General features: G+C 43.8%; 6 protein-coding genes across 6 annotated transcripts; 3 read left to right on the top strand and 3 right to left on the bottom strand.

Annotated features, from left to right (window-relative positions):
- Positions 1–71: 71 nt before the first annotated feature.
- Positions 72–3,128, top strand: LOC118877649 (GPI ethanolamine phosphate transferase 1). Its single transcript, XM_065866841.2, has 2 exons — positions 72–872; positions 936–3,128. The coding sequence occupies exons 1-2, from the start codon at positions 92–94 to the stop codon at positions 2,939–2,941; spliced, it is 2,787 nt and encodes a 928-aa protein (XP_065722913.1). The 5' UTR covers positions 72–91; the 3' UTR covers positions 2,942–3,128.
- Positions 3,129–3,505: 377 nt separating this feature from the next.
- Positions 3,506–6,777, top strand: LOC108005950 (uncharacterized). The gene is made up of 10 exons (XM_065866843.2): positions 3,506–3,870; positions 3,925–4,125; positions 4,180–4,449; positions 4,508–4,862; positions 4,927–5,112; positions 5,192–5,361; positions 5,422–5,569; positions 5,630–5,871; positions 6,010–6,484; positions 6,551–6,777. Exons 1-10 carry the CDS (start codon positions 3,727–3,729, stop codon positions 6,682–6,684), a joined length of 2,325 nt encoding a protein of 774 aa, XP_065722915.2. The 5' UTR covers positions 3,506–3,726; the 3' UTR covers positions 6,685–6,777.
- On the bottom strand, positions 6,685–9,398 carry LOC108005982 (uncharacterized). Its single transcript, XM_017069423.4, has 6 exons — positions 9,115–9,398; positions 8,341–8,461; positions 7,444–7,782; positions 7,177–7,377; positions 7,006–7,119; positions 6,685–6,935 (listed from the first exon to the last, which is right to left on the bottom strand). The coding sequence occupies exons 2-6, from the start codon at positions 8,452–8,454 to the stop codon at positions 6,816–6,818; spliced, it is 888 nt and encodes a 295-aa protein (XP_016924912.3). The 5' UTR covers positions 8,455–8,461; positions 9,115–9,398; the 3' UTR covers positions 6,685–6,815.
- A 450-nt stretch (positions 9,399–9,848) lies between these two features.
- CCAP (Crustacean cardioactive peptide) lies at positions 9,849–11,238 on the top strand. Its single transcript, XM_017069424.4, has 3 exons — positions 9,849–10,037; positions 10,679–10,742; positions 10,798–11,238. Exons 1-3 carry the CDS (start codon positions 9,930–9,932, stop codon positions 11,088–11,090), a joined length of 465 nt encoding a protein of 154 aa, XP_016924913.2. The 5' UTR covers positions 9,849–9,929; the 3' UTR covers positions 11,091–11,238.
- Positions 11,239–11,802: 564 nt separating this feature from the next.
- Positions 11,803–13,693, bottom strand: Cyp6d4 (Cytochrome P450 6d4). Its single transcript, XM_017069421.4, has 3 exons — positions 12,938–13,693; positions 12,682–12,884; positions 11,803–12,623 (listed from the first exon to the last, which is right to left on the bottom strand). Exons 1-3 carry the CDS (start codon positions 13,624–13,626, stop codon positions 11,968–11,970), a joined length of 1,548 nt encoding a protein of 515 aa, XP_016924910.4. The 5' UTR covers positions 13,627–13,693; the 3' UTR covers positions 11,803–11,967.
- A 1,412-nt stretch (positions 13,694–15,105) lies between these two features.
- cd (peroxidasin homolog cardinal) lies at positions 15,106–18,389 on the bottom strand. The gene is made up of 4 exons (XM_070996291.1): positions 18,171–18,389; positions 15,897–17,756; positions 15,673–15,842; positions 15,106–15,604 (listed from the first exon to the last, which is right to left on the bottom strand). Exons 1-4 carry the CDS (start codon positions 18,335–18,337, stop codon positions 15,309–15,311), a joined length of 2,493 nt encoding a protein of 830 aa, XP_070852392.1. The 5' UTR covers positions 18,338–18,389; the 3' UTR covers positions 15,106–15,308.
- Positions 18,390–18,407: the final 18 nt, after the last annotated feature.

The raw sequence follows: 18,407 nt of genomic DNA, 5'->3' as shown, positions 1-18,407 counted from the left end.
GGAGTGTAAGATAGCCTTAGAAATTTAGTTCAAATAATACCTTGTATACATACATTTTTTATTTTCAACAGTTTACATACATATTATAGAGATGTGGAGTGTTCAGGCCTTGGTGGTGCATCTCTTGCTGCTGGGCTCCATCCTGAGCATCTACTTCCAATCGACCGTGTTGTCGGATCTTAATCCACTTAGTACGCTGCGTGAACTGGGCTTGGAACCGCCGGCGGATCGACTGGTGGTTTTTGTAGTGGATGGTTTGAGGGCGGAGTCTGTCCTGGCACATAACTGCAGTGCAGTTCCGGATCTGCGGGAGCTGTTCATCGAGCACGGATTAGTTGGCATATCGCGCGCCTGCCCGCCGACGGTAACAAGACCGGGGCACATCGCCATCTTCGGGGGATTCAATGAAGATCCCGCTGCGGCACTCACAAACTTTGGCTGGAACCCATCTACGTTCGATACCGTCTTCAATCGCAGCAGGAACGCCATTGGCTGGACTCAGGATGTGGTTGCAAAAGTCTTCACCCACCTGCCCACCGGTGGTGCTCCATTGCGCTTCGAAACCTTCTCCAGGTCGGAAATTTCGGGCAGACTTCGGTTGGATGAGTGGATTTTCAACAAGGTGCGCAACTTCCTGACCAAGGAGGAGAATGTGCGACCATTACGGAATGCTACCTCGGTGGTGTTCTTTGTGTACCTAGCCGATATCGACCTGGCCGGTCACGCCTTCACACCTTACGGAGCGAGTTTCCAGGAAAAGCTGAACTTCACTCAACGGGGCATCCGGCAGACCTACGAGCTCTTTGAGAGCGTTTTCAACGATAGTCGCACGGCTTACCTATTGACAGCGGATCATGGCATGAATGATGCGGGTCGGTTAAATCTTTGAGTAATCCAGTTGTTCACCTTTACCTAGAAAACTCTGTATATTTTAGGTCAGCACGGCGGTGGCGGAGATCGCGAGGTGGAAACGCCCTTCATCCTCTGGGGATCTGGTGTTAAGGATGCGGCACCCGATCCCGGCCAGAACTTTACTGCCAATAACGAGGGACTTACTCTACCCCTGTACCAGTTGGAACAGACACAACTGGCGCCTCTTATGTCCGCTTTGATTGGGCTTCCAGCTCCCATGAACAACATAGCCCTGTTGCCTCTGGGATTCCTGAATACCAGCATTCAGTATGAACTCCAGGCCCTCCACTTGAATGCCATGCAGCTCTTGGCGCAGGCCAGGATTCTGATAAAGCGTCATGAGGACGGCATTCTGTATCTTTGGCTGCCCAAATTTGAAAGTCTGGACTCGGCGCAGATTGATGGTTACGCGCTGAGGATACAATTTCTGGTGGCCGAGCAACACTACGAGCAGGCTCTAAAGATTTCTCAGAAGACAGCCAAGGTTGCTCAGGAATGTTTGGAGTACTATCATGGGTATTATCACCTGTCCCTGCTGGTGGCCACCACTGCCTCCTATTTGTTGTGGTTCTACCTTCTGCTGGTGCAACTCACACGGGAGTCCATCCAACCGCGGTCCGAGCGGAGGGGATTTCTGTCATGGAGCACTCTGCTGATGGCCTTGGGAGGATTGCTGCTCCTGGAGTTAATGATTCTGCAGAGGGTGCCCTACCTTACGGCCTTCTACCTGTTGCTGCCATTTGGAATCCTTATCGTAGCCGTAGCTGAACGTCCTCTGGAAGGTAGTGGAGTTATGTTCCAGTTTCCCATTCTTCATCTTGTGGGCATCGTTGTGCCCGCTGGCCTTTTGATACTGATGGCCTTCCACAACAGCCACATTGGACTGCTCTACTTCCTGCTGGTGTGCCTCAACAATCGAAGGGCCTTCTTCAGACCCTCCCTGAAGTTCTTTTTCTGGCTTGCTCTGGTAATACTGCTCAGTGGAATTTTGGTGGTGAAGCAGAACTCAAGTTTGGATTTCATTACCGATGCTATAGAAGATTATCTGCACAAAAGCAACGTGGTGTACTTCAGTATGGTGCTATCCGTGATACGTCCTCTGATCCAAAGGCATCGCCATGCGAAACGAGCTTGGATCATCAACATTGCAGCTCTTCTGGCATCAGCATATGGAATCTATCAATGGGACACGGATCAGCCAGTCTGCACCTATGTTTATGCTGCATGTTGGTCGTATCTGGCCTTTGCCTTCTTATCTATCCCTTACAGTGGGACAAAGGAGCTAAGGCGCCGCCTGGAGCTGATCATTTTCAATATGCTCACGGTACACATCATGCTAACCATATCGATGGCTTCGCTCTTTGTCCAGATCATGGTTACCGAGTTTGTGCTGGGCCTCGAACTTTATGAAGAGAGCAACAAAGCGAGGGAAATTAAGAATAGAAGTTTGGATGAAGAAGGAAATCAGGATGGCAACCAAGTACAAGAGGAATCCCAAATTGAAAGGCCCGTGACTCCATTGGAGCACCTTAGGCTATCTTATCGCTATGCGGCGCTCATTTTGCTGTACTTCTACGTATCCTTCTTCGGAACCGGCCACTGGTTCTTCAACTTTACCTTCAAACCCATCACCTCTCGACTGTTCTTCGCCCAATTCCAACTTCACATGATTGCGGCCTTTATCCTGCTAAAGATATTCATTCCATCGATTATCGTCATGTCGAGTATATACGCTCTGGTGTCCTTCGGACGCAAAAATGTCCGGTCCATCTTTATTTGCCTGTTCCTGATGAACGACACCATGAGCCTGTACTTCTGCTACTTTGTGAACAATCGAGGTTCCTGGCAGGAGGTGCGCCAATCGTTGGACCATCTTCTAGTGACCCATGTCTTTATCATTATCCTGCTGGTCTGCTCCTGGATCGCTAAGGCTTTTCTCATCAATACCACGGAAGTTAAACCACCCCGTACAGCCCAAGTCCAGGTTCTTGACAATGCTATTGCCTTAGTTGGGGACAGTCAGGCCTAGCTTATCCCGAAGGATTTGCCAAAATTGTCTGGTTTTATTATTAATCTTCGTTGCTGCTTAAAAATTTGTTAGTCTATGCAGTAGTTGCAATAAATTTATATAAATAAAATATTTAAAATTGTATAGAAAAGTTGTAATATCTTAGGAAGTTACGTATACGACTAGAGGAACAACTTCCGTGTCGGGTAAACTATTAACTAGGAACACCGCGTAGAAAACTTGTTATTCCTTTCTAAAAGAGTTACTTTTTTTATGAACTGTACAAAAAGTTTTTATGGTTTTAGTTTACCAAAGTAATTATTATTTCACTTCTGCCATGCAAGTTTACAAAGTTTGCGAAGCATAACTGGCTACTGGTAGTTTAGTTGAGCAACTGTTTTGGGATTTCCAAAATACACCCGACCCCATAACCCATTTACACAAAAGGGCAGCCTGACGAATGCGTGTCTATCGATGATGTTCAATGGGCTCACATGGGTGCCAGGTATCCATAGGCTCGACGCCCCCTATCAAATCCTGTGTCTTAGGACCTCCACCCTCTGTCGGATGCGTGCGTTGCCTGGCTGCGGGGGTCACGAGACCTGGCATCGATCCAACAGACGGAAAATTTGCATTCGCCAGGCTCTATGGGCAATAGGAAAGACGCGGGTCGACGGATATAGGGATGCGTGCCTGGGAGACACAATAATTAAAAAGCGATTTGTCTAGAAACACAGGTTGAGTTAGGGAGCCCGGGGAGCAGGGGTAGCCGTCGTTCCGCCGCCGGCGGACAGGCCCCACCGAAAATGAGCACCACCCCGAAGTGGTACTGCCGCAACAAATCCCAGCCGATGCACACGTTCGCGGAAATCGGCAAATTAGGCCTGGAGCTGCGTCGGATTACCAAGCGGATAGTGATCGATGTCAACTCGGCGATTTTCAGTGAACATGTAAGTAGTACTCATCTCTGAGTAGGATTGTTACTTCATTAGAACCCTCTTTAGGACACCATTTTGGAGGAGTGCGAGCGGGTGGTGCAGCAGTACTGGAATCTCAAGGACGAGACGAAAAATGCGGATTTCCAATCGCTCTCGAAGAAGATCAAGAGGAGTCCCTACAACCAACTGCTGATGAAGAAGTTCCATTTGATTATGGATCTTAATGATAGACGATTTTGTCAGCTAACCTTTGTACTAAAGCGCACTGTAAGTATAGTGTTATACAATCCCAAATTTAAGGTGATCCTAACATTGTTTCAGTTGAGTTTTCTGCTCCGCAAGTCAATGCAGTCGGAGATGTGGCTGAATTGGGCCCTGCACATCACCCAGTTATACAACAAGTGCCGCAAAGTGAAGAAGCCCTTGGTACCTGCCGAAGTGGAAAGTCAACCAGGTGAGGAGGAGGCAGCGGATGAGGAGCCCAAGCTTGGGAGCAAGAGGAAGGAGGAAATGCCCGCCAATGTCTGCAGCAATATGTATCCTGCCCTGCTCTTGGCGCTCAAGAACATTGATTTCAGCTATGTTCTGCAGGTTAGGGTCCCTTATAAACTTATTTAGAACTCTTTTCTAATGAGCTTATTTCACATAGTTGGTGGCCCAGACACGAGTGGAGCAAAATGCCCTGGATCTGGTCTTTGGTCTTTTTAATATGGGCGAGCAGGATGCCTGGCGGGAGCAGCAGAATCTGGAGTCCACCTCCTCTAGCTTGGAGATTTTGCGCACCCTAAACATATCCTTTGCCGCCGGCGACTACCAACCCTATTGTGACTCCGCCCAGGATTACAAGTCCATGCAGATGCAGATGGCAGATGCAAGTCTCCAAGTCCAGGATCACGACCACCAGAGCCTGCGTTGCAAGCACACGGAGAGTTTCCTGCAGAAGGAGCGGGTCTTCATAGCCCAGTTGATAGCCAAGGCCACGGAAATAAGTCCTACCATTTTCGGTTGGTTGTTAAGAAACTTTTTTCAGGAACATTAAAGAGATCTTATGTTCTTTTTATCTTACAGATAATGGCAAAAAAGGACCTGTGGACATGAACGCTTATATTGTCAAGGGTTTGCGATTGCTCTGGTCCTATGTGGGCATTATTTTGGACCACATTCTGCTCTGGTGGATAGATAACCCCGTGTCCTGTTATCGGCTCACCCATATAGACTCCATACGCAGCTGGCTGTATCATCAGAGTGTAAATGGTGAGTATAATAATATATACTTGTATGTAATTTCAATCATATATTAACCATTTAATCAATAATTGTATATGTCCCATAGATATCCCCGAACCCGTTTTTTCAACGCTCCGTGGAATTGGTGAAATTCTTACCGGATTTGTTTGCAACAATATTTGGGATCAGCTCTTCCGTCTCACCCTAATATCTTCCAATAACACCAATCGCTTGGTGGATGTGGTAGCTGAACAATATCGCGATTGCCCCAAAAATGTAATTCCGATATATAAAATCTCTTAAATATTTAAACTTTTACTAATACAATTATCTTAGGAGTTTGGTACCCCTACCGGAACCGTGTGGATTAGTATTTTCGCCAATCTGGTAAACCTGAGTAACCAATATTTCTCCAATCTGGAGGCGCACAATAACTCCAGCTTGCTGCCAGTGGCTGAGCAGATACCCATACTACATAGGCTTGGTAAGATGTGGTGGGTTTAATATCTAAATTATTTTCTTTAATTTTTGTTTACATTTACAGATCATTCGGTGCACTCGATGCGTTTATGGGTCACTGAGCAAGCGAAGCTCCTTTGCTGTGAGTGGAAAATGGATCGCTTCTTTCAGATACTGGAGCACGATGTCAAGCTGTGCCTAAATGTCTTCATAACCTTTCAACTGCCGAAACTCACTGCCGACCTGAGCGATATCCTGATGCTGGTCTGTGTTGCCCTGCGGACCAAGCTCATCGCCGAGGTCAACGCCAATATAGACAAGCTTAAGGTAAGAGTTCCTGAAGATCTCTGAAATAAGAGACCATAATATGATTTCTTAGTCTCTGAAAACTGTATAGTCCTTAATATAATATGTTTTTTATATATAGTTAATTTGGTACATTAATATTATCCTTATATTCCCCAGAAAACCACCGACGAGTGTGTTCAGATCCTATCAGCAGTTTGCCGGGTCCTCAGCCTGGCCAACTTTACGCTTTGTTTTCCTGCCGCCAACTTTTGGCAGCGCGAGTTGTACAACAACGATGAGAAAAGCCTCTATGTGGGTTATGTGCTGGACGAGATCTATCTGCCCACCATACGTGCCACCAAGGACATTGTCATCCTCAAGCTCATCCTGAAGCTCATCTGCGAGGCCTGGCTGGACTACATCTACCAGAAACGCATCCGTTTCAGCGTGAATGGAGCAGTGCGATTGCTGAATGATTTCGATGATGTGCGTGAGTGGATCCTGGCATGCTCCTTGTTGGATCAGCAGCAGCTGGACAAGCTAAGCAACCACGAGGTGTTGCGCATGTGCAAGGGCGTGGGAAAGATACTGCTCCGTAAGCCGGAGGATGTGATCTCCATAACCCAGTCGCCCAAATTTGACAAGAAGGCGCGTAAGTATAGTCTCCTTTTTCAAGAAGTTTGATTCTTTCAAGTAAGGATATGTTTTGCTTTTGCAGAGGACGCCTCTGCCCAGGATACCCAGCTGCCCTCGGAGATGTTCGTCTCCAATCAGAAGCACTGGCTGCAACTTCGCGCCAGTGGAGGCAATGGATTTCCCTTTCTGAAACTCTGCTGCGGAGATGCCATGTAGTTGACCTTTTTAGGGGGTACAAATGTTTATTGAGTCGCTAAAATGCTTTACAAAAGTGAGGGTCTAGAGTAATATATATTAGAAAAAGGGCAACTATGGTTATGGTTTTCTTTTCTTGGAAAAAAATCTCTCTAGGCGGGCACCTTGCGACTAATGATCTTTATCAGCTCATCCACGCGCTCGCTTTTGCCGGCGAATTGTTTTGGATGCGGTCCAATCATTTGAATGATCATCGGCACGTCTTGCGAGACCTGAAAAATGGGAAAATATGCGATAGTTTGACAGCTGCCAATTTGGGCCAAACGGAATATGGGTCAATACCTCGAGGAAACGGGCGAGGGCCTTCAATGTGCGGAAGATCTGGTCTTCGTTGGGACTGCTCTGGAAGAACTGCAGAATGGCCATGGCCAGCTCCACGGCAATGTCATCGAAAACCTATTAGGATGTATATCCTTGAGATATGTTATTTATGATACTTAAGACCCCACTTACCACAGTCTTCACTTCCTTGATAGCAATGTTGTACAGAATCATGCTGCCAATGTTTTTCAGCTGCGGACAATTGGACAGGATGCAGTGGACGGCTACTTTGGTGGTCACTCGTATGTTAGAGATGGTCTGGCCATTGTATTCCCACTCGGAAATGTAGAGCAGCCATTCGGAGGGGCCAAGGTTCTCGAAGAGGTTGCACATCTGTGATGGAAATAAATATCATGAGCTGTATAAAAAGATAATCCTTAAGGGATATAGTATACTCACAAACATGGCCCAGGCCTGCTGCTCCTCGGGCGTCTGCTTGTCAATGTCCTGGGCATAGTTCATCAGTGTGTGATCCCTGCGATCCTGGTGCAGAATAATGATCACATCGTCCTTGAGCGCCGCATAGGCCAGGGTGCGGATCAGGTGTATCCGTGTGTCCGGAGAGAAGGCCTGATTGTCACGCAGGACTCGCTGTACAAAGACCAGGAAGTTGTCGCCTAGCGCCCAGGAGCCATCGTCCTCGATCAAATACTGATGCAGCTCCTCCATGGCCACTTCCTCCTCCTTGTAGATCTTGCCGTCCAGCAGTTTCACTAGGCTCTCTAGTTCAGTCTTTATCTGTGTCATTCAAAGATCCAATATAATATTAAACTCAAGCTATCATCTGGACTGGGGTTTAATATTTTTAATATTGATAATTTCATTGAAAGATAATCGCGATTCGATATTTTAAAAAATGTTATTCAATTGATGCATATTTTTGTTTACAAACAAATAGGCAATCTTGTATCTGTTTATATACAAAGTAATTTGTTATTATTTATTCCATCTTGAAATGGCCAGGCGTAAAATAATTTGTGTGAATATTGTAGTAGGATTATTCGATTATATTTTGGCTTGGGCATTAAACAAAGCTCTCTAAAAATTTGCTTGTCATCTACACATAAAAAAAATTTTAAGAAATAATATTCACATGTTGTAAAACGTATTAAAAATATTATAGAAAATTCTATAATAATATAATTAAAATAGGTAAAATAGTACCTAATTTGAAATTGCTGTATGCAATGTTCGATAAACTCCACTTGTTTTCAATTACATTATGGTTTCCTAACATTTATTTTAGTTGCATGTATAGTTTTTTGGGTTTATAATTTTCCACTTTATTGGACTTACGTCAATGTCTTTGAGGACCAGCGCCGGTTCGCGTGGGATTTCCTTTTCCTCCGTGGACTTGGAGCGCTCCTTGCCGTTCTGCGGCTGCTGTTGTTGGGCTGCGGGCTCTGACATCTTTGGTCTATTAATAGAAGGGTGAGGAAATTATATTAATGAAATAATTTGTATACTTAAGAATAAAGGAATGTGCACATATGCGGCCACAACAAACTTTGGCTGCACAAGCAGCGTCACTCGACAGGGCCATAAAATTGCAAGGCTTTTCACTTTTTATTCGAAATTATTTTTTACGACCTGCTTGCGATAATGTTGTAATTTCAGCACCAATTACCGCCCAAGCGAGATGAAATGTTTACAATTTCGGCAAGAGAAATATGCGAGGAATTCAATGTTTCATATAAACAAAGAAGCGGAAAAGCATTTAGCGGTGCTCTCGATTAATTAAGAAAATTCGAGGAAAAAGAAAGGGAAAAGCGGTAGCCGGCGACACAATTGGTAGAGACAGGACAGAGGAAAAGTTGTCAAACCGAAGTGTGACAGTAAAACTGAGGAAAACTCAAAATAGCCGGGGTATTTTTAGTTTTTTACTTTACGTAGACAAAAACAAGGTACAGAAGATTCTCAGTGGCAACACGAAATTGCATGCAATGTGATATAAACGATTTTCCAAGTTTTTCTCCTGTCCCAGCTGACAGAATTATTGTCTTTATAATCAAATTAAATGTTAGGTATTGTCATTAATTTGCATAATTTATAGATTTCCAAATTACTCACATGCTATTTTAGTAGAAGTGACACAGAAATTCCTTCACTTTCGACACCAATTCGTGGGAAAGCCAAAGAAACAGAAGTCAAAACTCAACTAGGGCACAAATTATATCTCTTGTAGGCGATGAGTTTTGTTTATTCAAAATTCCGAAGACGAATATATGGTTATTTATTATCCAGATCATGCAACTTTTGTAGAACTATTCATTGAATTCCGGAGATCGAGTAGCACGCGAACCGTTTCTTTAGAGAATCGACTCGAAATTGCCTCTGTTTGTTCGGAAAAGTCCCGTGGAAGTGTGAGGAAAAGTTTCGGAAAATGCACACTCTATGGCGAATGAGCGATCTGTGAGTGTGTTTTCGGATATTTCGTATCGGGTCTTTATAAATAGCCACTCGACTCAGTTCGCTCGCGAGCAAAATGTAGCCAATGCAGCTACACCGACCGAAATGCGGGGTAATTGCTCAAGATGCTTTAAGATTTCACTAAACAGCATGTTAAATTGAATCTGCAGTGGTTTTTATTACCCTCTGCAAGGGCAAGGACCATCCTTCAACCGTCAATGCAATATTGCGTTGCGGGGGCGTCCTGGCTGGGAAAGGTCGGGAAAAACACAAAAAGCTATTAAGTGGCAACCAAAATACATTCCAGGCCCAGCTGGAGGTCCTGTCGCATTCTGAAAGCAACAAGTCTCACATTGCGTAGCCGAGATGTTGACCAAGGTCCAAGCTGGGGCTACTTTCATTTGGCTTTCGAGTGTTAAGCGCGTCGGTTGCTAAGTGGATCCTTCTTATAACTGTTTGCCAACATCCTTTTCGCCATGAAAACTTCTATTAAAATTTCCCTGAGGCTAATCGCGCTCTTGGTTTGTTTCATCTCCTGTCAGGCCACGCTGGAAAGGGAAAACGAGGGCAATAATATGGCAAATGTGAGTTCTCTTGGGTTAACAAATTCAAAAGGTCCAAACAAATTGTGGAAAGCCATGGTGAAATTATGCATGTATTTTTAATGGAAAGACCACGTACCTACCTTACAATGTGAGATATTAGTGTGAAATCCGCCCACTTATAATTTAATTTGATAACGTGCAGCTGTGCTTGAACTTCGATGTAGTAAATGAATAGTATTTATCTCAAAGCTACTTATTAGTTGAAATGTTATTTGGTTTTATTCATAAATTATCAAATCTTCAGAATTTTGTGCTCTTCTTTATTGATAGTATTTTTCAGTACAACATACATTGTTGAATGGTTATTTAAAAAAAGTTAAATATTATTGTAAGGATTGCTGGTTAATGCTCTTTTTTATACTCAGGGTTCGAAATACTAGCTCCGTAGAGTAGTAGCATTAAAACAATTTCTTTTTAAATATTAATCCAACATTGCTACAATGTTATAACTTATATTTTAAGAAATATTCATCCATAGGCAATTTTAATCTGGTTTTTTGCAAAATGTCTTCATTTTTCATAGTTTTTGATCAAAATAATATATTGTTTATATATTTCAAAAAGTTAATAACCTTAGTGACATTTAATAAATATTTGTTTTCATATTACTATATTTTCAGCACAAACTGAGTGGAGTTATACAGTGGAAGTACGAGAAGCGACCATTTTGCAATGCATTTACAGGTAATTCCAATAAAACATCTACATTTATAAATTTTTGAACCCGGAAGTATTACAGGATGTGGACGCAAGCGAACGTACCCCTCTTATCCTCCATTTTCCCTATTCAAACGCAATGAAGTCGAGGATAAGCCCTATAACAATGAGTATTTGTCTGAGGGCCTCAGTGATTTGATCGATATTAATGCCGAACCCGCTGTGGAAAATGTCCAGAAGCAAATAATGTCGCAGGCGAAAATCTTCGAGGCCATCAAGGAAGCCAGTAAGGAAATCTTCCGGCAGAAGAACAAACAGAAAATGTTGCAGAACGAGAAGGAAATGCAACAGCTGGCGGAGCGTGAAAACAAATAAATCGGAACAATCGGATGAATGGAAATCAAACTGACTGGAGTTACCACACTGGTTTTGTTATTGTACATAATATTATTATCTATGACTCTTTGAATTGCGAAAGATTCTACATCACTGGCATGCATTCAATAAAAAATTGTTGACCTCACTTTTGGATTTGTCTTTTTGATCTAAATTGGAATTTTTACTCATGTAAGTTTAATGACAAAAGTTATGGCAGATAATGACTATTTTAGGTTGATTTTATAATATCTCATACGACATCGGTAAAGTTTCCTGATTTCTAGGGTTTCCAATTTCACCGTTTGTACAGCTCATTCTTTTTGCCTAAATTAAAATAGAATATGTTAACCTATGGTATCTCTTTGTGGCATTAGTAATCAGTAATCGCAGCGGGTTCTCCTATCATTGCAAACTTATGATAGCGATAAGAGGCCTCAACCATCGATTGCACCTAAAAATGATTACAAAAATATGATCAAACACAACCGGAAAAAATGAAATTAACGAACAAACATTGTTTATAACTTTATAATTTAAATAGTTTTAGAACGTAAAACATTAAAAATATTAAAAGTTATTGTTCAAGGTTATTAAAGGACAATATTGAAAACCCTTGGCCTTATGACCTAAAAAACATAAGTATTAACCTATGCTATTAAACTACAGTGATTTTTCCAACCGCAAATGCAAAATTAGAGTTTTTAAAAAGTTAATTTAGGAAGTTTTAGGTGCAATATTACAAAGTGTTTTACTTTTTTTATGAATGTTATCTTTTATCAAAAGCTATAAAGGCACTTAGCGGTTTGACTATAATTCAAATAATCAAAGTGAATTTATCGCCACTTAGCTAATGCATTTTATCACGGTGGTGAGTTTAGAGGGATGTGGACACTCTCTTGGATAGGCGAACTCGAACTCCATGTTTGGGCATCAAGGCAATTCCGCTGTTCTCGAACTCTATCTGGCGTTTGCTCATCACTTCAACATTGAAGTTCTGCAGAATTTTGATGATCGCTAGTTTGGCGTTAACTTTACCCATCCTCTGAGCAATGCAAATCCTGGGACCCTCACCAAACGGCATAAATGCTGTGGGATTATAGTTGCGACTCTCTTTAGAGAACCGATCGGGGTCATAAGTCTCGGGATCTGGGAAGTATTCGGCATCGCGGTGAATTCCGTACAGAGAGATCACAACTGGGGTTCCCTTGGGAATCACATGGTTGGTGTCGGGTACGGTGTAGTCCTGGGTGCATTCACGGTTCAGGATAGGAAGTCCTGGATATTTCCTTATTGTTTCCTGCACACACAGTTCCAAAAACTCCATCTTGTGCAGGGAATCGTAGGTGATCTTTCCGTCGTTCTTTTCCAGCGTCTCGTCTACTTCATCTTGCAAGCGCTTCAGTAACTCTGGATATTGGGCCAACTCATAAATGGTGAAAGCTGCAGTCGATCCAGTGGTCTCCTGACCAGCTATGTAGAATATAAACGCCTGAGCTGTGATGGTCTCCAAAGAAATGGCTTTGATATGACCTGAAAACAACGAATTTCTTAGTTTTAAACCATTATTAATACCATTTTGGTCACTCACCATCTGGTGTCTTCTGGAAACTAAAGGATTTCTCATCATTTTCCTCGATCTTGCCCGTGTTCCTTAGCTGAATGAGCAACTGCAGCAGATCCTTGCGAACAATTCCGTTTTTCTCTCGGTGCTCAACGGTTTCCTTGACAATCTCCAGCATGGCCAGACCGACTGGATTTTTAAAACCAATTTTGAACAGGAACTTGGCCATCCTATAAGGTAATCATTAGATCAAATAAACCTAAAGAAGTTAAGGATCACTTACGAGGGCAAAAGGAAGATCATCATACCAAACAAGGCATTGAATCTATTATTAGCTCTGGCAATCGACACCAGTTTTCGGAACTTGTTGTCTGGGTTTTCGAAGCTGTTTACGTCCAAGCCAAAGATAGTCGAGGCGATAATATCGATAGCATAATCTTGCATCACTTTCTTAAGATCCACCTCCTCGAAATCCTTTTCTGGCAGCTTTTTCTGAAGAAAAGCCACCATCTTGTCACCAATGTCCTCGGAGGTACTGAACATGGCCTTTAACTTTCCGGATGTGAAACAGGGCGACAACATGTGCCTCATTGCCCGCCAGCTCTGACCTCGTAGGGAAAATATACTGGCCGACAGCGGATCCTTCTCCTCATCGACGTACACCCCGCGATCGTGGAAGCTGGCGAAATCCTGGGCCAGCACCCGACGAGCGAGCTCGGCATCTCTGACCAGAACAGCCGGACGGAAGAGCAAGTAAATGCCCAAGACGCGCTCTTTGCTCTTCACATACGCATCGTAGATGGCCAAGCCCATGCTCTTCTCCTGCCTCCAGACGCTGTCCAGACATCCGAATGGAATCCCGGAGTGCCTGTCGTAAGGGAACCCTCTTCGATCCCAGAAGTCATAATGGTGCTTAACATAGAACCACGCCAGTGTCAAGAGTGACACGGCTAGCAAAACTAACGAAAACATGATCAACCGCCTGGACTTTTTAATATGAACGTTACTTGAAGAAAGTCTACACTCAACTGACTACAAAAGAGCTAGGTTTCCATTTATATGGGCGAAATTCATCGCGTATTTGTTCTCTTTCATATCAACGCGCTCTTTTGATAATGAGTTCTGATATGTTACTGAAAGTTCTCTTTCTTTCTTAACATGATGAAATATTCCCATAAATCTGAACTTCTATTTGGTTAAAATAAACCAAGACAATACTTTCAGTAAAATTTAATATAAAACGAATGTATACGTTGTATTAAAAATAGGTCTTCGGATAACTTAGTTAATCAGCATCATTGATTGTACAATGATAAATTACTTGAACTTAAACTGCATATATTTTACCCTGTTTATTAGAAATTTTGACCATAGAACAAAATATTACAAAGTGAATTGGCGTTTCTTTTGAACAGCTTTTTTAATTTTTTAAATTTTACATCGTATCAGCTACTAGCATTTATCAACTTGATTAAATTACAAATAAACATGGATTTCGCTTGGGTTTCAATTTTCAAAACTCAGACGGATAGGGAAACTCTCATGGACAAAAGCACTCGGATTCCATCCTTGGGGAGAAGGTATACCAATGGACTCTTACTCCTTCAGACGTTTGCTTATCACCTCGACGTTAAAATGTTTAATGACATTAACACGACCTATTCGTTGGGCAATGCAAATCCTAGGACCCTCTCCAAACGGCATGAAAGAGGTGGGATTGTAGTTGCGACTGTCCTTCGAGAAGCGATAGGGATCGTAAGCCTCGGGATACGGGAAGTGTTCGGCATCGTGGTGAGTTCCGTAAAGAGAGATCACTACAGGGGTTCCCTTCGGATTCGCATGGTTGGTATCGTTCCCCTATGTAGTCCTGGGTGCATTCTCGAATCAGGATAGGATGACCTGGATATTTAAATGGTTAGGTCTGCAGTCGATCCAGTGGAGGTACTGAACATGAATGAAAATCCACGACGCTCCCAGAAATCGTAATGATTCTTCAAGTAAAACCACGCCAATGTCAAGAAAAATAAAACTAGTAGAACAACGAAAAGCATTGTTGAGCTCTTCGAACTTTAACCAGATAAAAGCACAAATAAGATCAATTTTAAACTGTTGATTAAAGAGTTAGGTTAATATTTAAGGGGCAGAATTGCATTGCCTAGTGACTCTCTTGCGTCGTAGCTTTGTGCTTAGATTAGAAGAGGCTTTATGGCCATTTAAGATCTCTTTAAAATATCGTGCCTGTATGAATATTAAAACGCTTTAAGAGATCCAAGCTTATTTATGTTTTGTTTACATGTCAACCGGTTTAAATAATTCTTTTGTTTATATTTGTTTATGTTACCCCATCATCCCAAATAGAACTGGGAAATTATTTAAAAAAATTTACCTTTTTCAAGGAAAAGAAGATACAATTTTCTTTTAATTTACATTTATTTTATAAAACTTTGAAGACGAAGGTGATATCTAATTGTTTGTTAAATAGGAATCTTATTTGGTAATTATGATCGCTCTCCTTGTCCTCCCTCTTTAAAAATAAATCAAATTAAATTTTAAGCCCATTTCTGAAACGGGTAGTCACTACATACTTTACTGTTTTTCATCTGTAAGGTATAGCTGTATTTTCTTAGGTAACTTACTGTTTTATCCTGTTTAGATCAGATCTCCTTATCAATATGAAGAGTTACATTGGCTGTCCGATGATTTTCCTTGGTCATTACCCGCACTGAAGTGGATCCCCTACTTATTCCTGTACTATGCAGTTCCTGCGGTTGCTTGTCCTCAGACCAGGGCTCAAAATTGAAGTGGAATCCCTCCAAATCCTCGCAGTTCACTTGAGGATTGCCTTTATCACTCAGACGCTTCATTACATGCTCTCTCACTCGGTTTATTCCGTCGGAATTGCGACAGATAATGGCCGCCAGACTGGTTTTGTAAATCACCGCTAGTTGGGCTGTGGAAAGGCAGATTAAGTACTTATAAACTGGTTCTATGTCAAAAAACGGTTTTAGAGACCCTCACCTTTGGTGAACTTCTGTGGGCCCATCTTCCGCTCGTACCAATGGGAGTCGCCCTGTTTGAGGCGTAGGAACTGATCCGATACCATGCAGCTGAGGAGTGGACCAAAGATAGCTCCTTCCAATGGAGGCTCACTAAGAGCACCAGTGTAGACGTCCACATCCTGCGGAGATCTGAAATTACGGAGGTATATTTCAGCTTACCCAATGAATCGTAACTTTACGTACTCATAAATCTGCATTATGGTGTTCAAAGTAGCGTTGTGTATGGCCTGGGACATCTGCTCCCACGTGTCCACTGGTGGGAGACGACAGTGTCGCCGGAAGACCGGATACGAAGGTATCCCATGATCACGACCCCTTTGAATGTTCAGCGAAACCAAGTCCAGACCGCACATAGGAACCTTATCCTCGGCGGTGCCTACGAAAAGCTTCTGGGTGACCTCCAGCGAAAAGAAGCGATCCACTTGCATCACCGGCGTATTGGCTGCCGTCATTAGGGCGTTATCAATCCCATGCTCCGACCAAAGGGAGAATGGATTAAAGAGCATCTTGTGAAGTTCTATGGCCTCGGGACTACTATTATCCCGGGAGACATTAAACAATCCCGGTAGAAGGGTATGTGCGAAGCGGAAAGCGGCTGCTGCAAAGCAATTGGCAATACTCGGATCCACTTCCGGGTCATAGGTGTCCGGAGCATCTAGATTATGCCTAGCAGGCAGCAAACCCTTGGCCTCGCTGAGATTCCTCCCAAGCAACACTGGCAGAAACTCATTATATGTAATGTGCGCCATTTGGGCACCTAGAATCTTGCGAGCCTCCTGGAACAGCCGCTCATCCCCCCACTGGGGATTCTCCTCCTGCAGTTGGCGAGCCAAGTAGTTGTGATGTCTGGCCCACAGCAGGTGCATGGATGTGAGCAGCAAGTTCTCATTGGCCCGATCATCGCCAGACTCGAAGCAGTACTTTCCCAGTCGAGTCATCTGCACTCGATTACAACCATCCGACGGATTCGAGGAGATGGGCAGCAACTGGCGACCATCATCCGTGAGAAACATCCGCAGCGTTCCGTTTATGAAACTGCGCAGCTGAAGCTGCCGCTGCTCCAGATTGCCGTAGACCACGGAGGCATCGATGAAGGCCGTGGCCTGGTTCAGCTGCATCCGTGGACCGAATCTTCCCGTGGGCGCTGGAGCAGACCTCACGAAGTTCATGCAACTGATGTTGTACTGCTTGTAGTACGGATCATCGGGCAGGATGTCCACGGGAAAGCATTCCGGATGCTGCTCGCGGGTGGCAGCCACACAGCAATCGATGGATTCACCCTCCTGCGAAGTGGTTAGCGATGTAGCCGTGATGTCATGGTCCATGAACTGACCAAAAACGGCCAGCATCACTGTGAAATTTGAGTCGGTCTCGTAGCTGGAACGATGAATCTTCAGGGAGACCTGACGAGCCGGCGGCAGGCGTCCATGATGACTAACCCGAGGAGCAGCAATACCGTCGGCATAGTCTGGAGACACCATGCGACGGTAAGGAACCATGGAGGCTCCATAAGTTCTGGGATGCTCTTTGTTATTACAAACACCCGTGGATCTTCTATAGCGGGCATTAAAATCACAATCCAATCGTAAAACCGTGGGATCAGGCAGGACTATTTTAGGTCCCCATCCAATATTGCTGCGCCCTGGCTGCTTGGTATAATTGAATCTCTTGGCTATATCCATGGTGGCCTGGTTTTCCACATAACCACGTCGTGCCAGTTTTCTTGCCTCTGGATTCGTGCTCAAGGAGCGATAGTGCCGAAAGGCCGGCGTATTCACCTCGTTGGGCTGCAAACCCTCCTCCAATATTTCCCGATCCCCTAGAGCTTTGATCCCAGCGCTAACCGCCTGGGCGCCATCGTTGTGACCCAGTGCCGCTTGTTGTAGGGCCCAATCCGCCGCCGGTTCGTCTGGCAGTGGTTTGTTGGGCGGCAACTCGGTTTCCGATCCATTGACGACAAAGAAAAAGCTGGGGCCCCCATCCGAACTTACAAGGGAATCGCTGTATACGAGGGCCAGGCACAGGGCGGTAAATACAATCGCTCTGCGGTTGGGAAAGTGAAATCACTTTGTGGTTAACATGGTGTGGCTAGGCTACGACTAAACGTTTACGGTGGCTTTATAATAGGGTATTGAATATCCTGGTTTAGGGGTTGGCAAATTGATTTCTCACTGCTGTACAATTTCTCTATAAACTACCTCTTTAAAGGTACAAAAGCCTTGACCAGAGGATTAAGTCAAATGGTCAGATTAATCAAAAAAATACCTATCCTCTGGGTAAGGCCAATGGTCTTTAACGAGAATACACAAAACTGTTGATAACTAGTCAATTCACTAGAAATAATTCCATCAGAAACGGATATTAAGGTTGGGAAATAGTTCACGATGCACCGTTTTAAATTCAGCACTTTCAATCCAACTTCTATAAATGTCGGATTTATGATATTTCCGCACTCACATAAAGGTGATGCCTATGCAGCACTGAAACTGTCGCATCTTGTTGCGACGCGAGCGCGGAGAAACACCGCCGGGAAAAACGCGTTCGGGTCCTTGATACGGCGGCAGGAGGACATATCCTGAACCACCGGCAGTGGCCTCGGTAAGCGGCGTTGTTTCGTCCGTCATGATCAGAGCTAAACTGATGCGCACCGACGGCAAATGCAGCCAGCAGAGCTGTGGGCCAGGGCGACTCTAG

This window comes from Drosophila suzukii, chromosome 3 (genome assembly GCF_043229965.1).
Source record: "Drosophila suzukii chromosome 3, CBGP_Dsuzu_IsoJpt1.0, whole genome shotgun sequence".
Taxonomy (NCBI): Eukaryota; Metazoa; Arthropoda; class Insecta; order Diptera; family Drosophilidae; genus Drosophila; species Drosophila suzukii.
The sequence above is the reverse complement of the archived record's forward strand: the minus strand, read 5'-3'. Positions and strand labels throughout refer to the sequence as shown.

What these genes read in the sequence shown, in the direction of transcription:
- cd (XM_070996291.1), bottom strand. Translation starts at nt 18,337, where the DNA reads ATGACGGACGAAACAACGCCGCTTACCGAGGCCACTGCCGGTGGTTCA. An exon ending in TGCATAGGCATCACCTTTAT is followed by an intron (nt 17,757 to 18,170) that starts GTGAGTGCGGAA and finishes TCCCAACCGCAG; the next exon opens with AGCGATTGTATTTACCGCCC. An exon ending in CCCACAGAAGTTCACCAAAG is followed by an intron (nt 15,605 to 15,672) that starts GTGAGGGTCTCT and finishes GCCTTTCCACAG; the next exon opens with CCCAACTAGCGGTGATTTAC.
- CCAP (XM_017069424.4), top strand. Translation starts at nt 9,930, where the DNA reads ATGAAAACTTCTATTAAAATTTCCCTGAGGCTAATCGCGCTCTTGGTT. An exon ending in AGGGCAATAATATGGCAAAT is followed by an intron (nt 10,038 to 10,678) that starts GTGAGTTCTCTT and finishes CTATATTTTCAG; the next exon opens with CACAAACTGAGTGGAGTTAT. An exon ending in ATTTTGCAATGCATTTACAG is followed by an intron (nt 10,743 to 10,797) that starts GTAATTCCAATA and finishes GAAGTATTACAG; the next exon opens with GATGTGGACGCAAGCGAACG.
- LOC118877649 (XM_065866841.2), top strand. Translation starts at nt 92, where the DNA reads ATGTGGAGTGTTCAGGCCTTGGTGGTGCATCTCTTGCTGCTGGGCTCC. An exon ending in TCATGGCATGAATGATGCGG is followed by an intron (nt 873 to 935) that starts GTCGGTTAAATC and finishes TGTATATTTTAG; the next exon opens with GTCAGCACGGCGGTGGCGGA.
- LOC108005950 (XM_065866843.2), top strand. Translation starts at nt 3,727, where the DNA reads ATGAGCACCACCCCGAAGTGGTACTGCCGCAACAAATCCCAGCCGATG. An exon ending in CGGCGATTTTCAGTGAACAT is followed by an intron (nt 3,871 to 3,924) that starts GTAAGTAGTACT and finishes AACCCTCTTTAG; the next exon opens with GACACCATTTTGGAGGAGTG. An exon ending in CCAATATAGACAAGCTTAAG is followed by an intron (nt 5,872 to 6,009) that starts GTAAGAGTTCCT and finishes TATATTCCCCAG; the next exon opens with AAAACCACCGACGAGTGTGT.
- LOC108005982 (XM_017069423.4), bottom strand. Translation starts at nt 8,454, where the DNA reads ATGTCAGAGCCCGCAGCCCAACAACAGCAGCCGCAGAACGGCAAGGAG. An exon ending in TGGTCCTCAAAGACATTGAC is followed by an intron (nt 7,783 to 8,340) that starts GTAAGTCCAATA and finishes TGAATGACACAG; the next exon opens with ATAAAGACTGAACTAGAGAG. An exon ending in TCAAGGAAGTGAAGACTGTG is followed by an intron (nt 7,120 to 7,176) that starts GTAAGTGGGGTC and finishes ACATCCTAATAG; the next exon opens with GTTTTCGATGACATTGCCGT.
- Cyp6d4 (XM_017069421.4), bottom strand. Translation starts at nt 13,626, where the DNA reads ATGTTTTCGTTAGTTTTGCTAGCCGTGTCACTCTTGACACTGGCGTGG. An exon ending in ATGATCTTCCTTTTGCCCTC is followed by an intron (nt 12,885 to 12,937) that starts GTAAGTGATCCT and finishes ATTACCTTATAG; the next exon opens with GATGGCCAAGTTCCTGTTCA. An exon ending in TTTCCAGAAGACACCAGATG is followed by an intron (nt 12,624 to 12,681) that starts GTGAGTGACCAA and finishes CGTTGTTTTCAG; the next exon opens with GTCATATCAAAGCCATTTCT.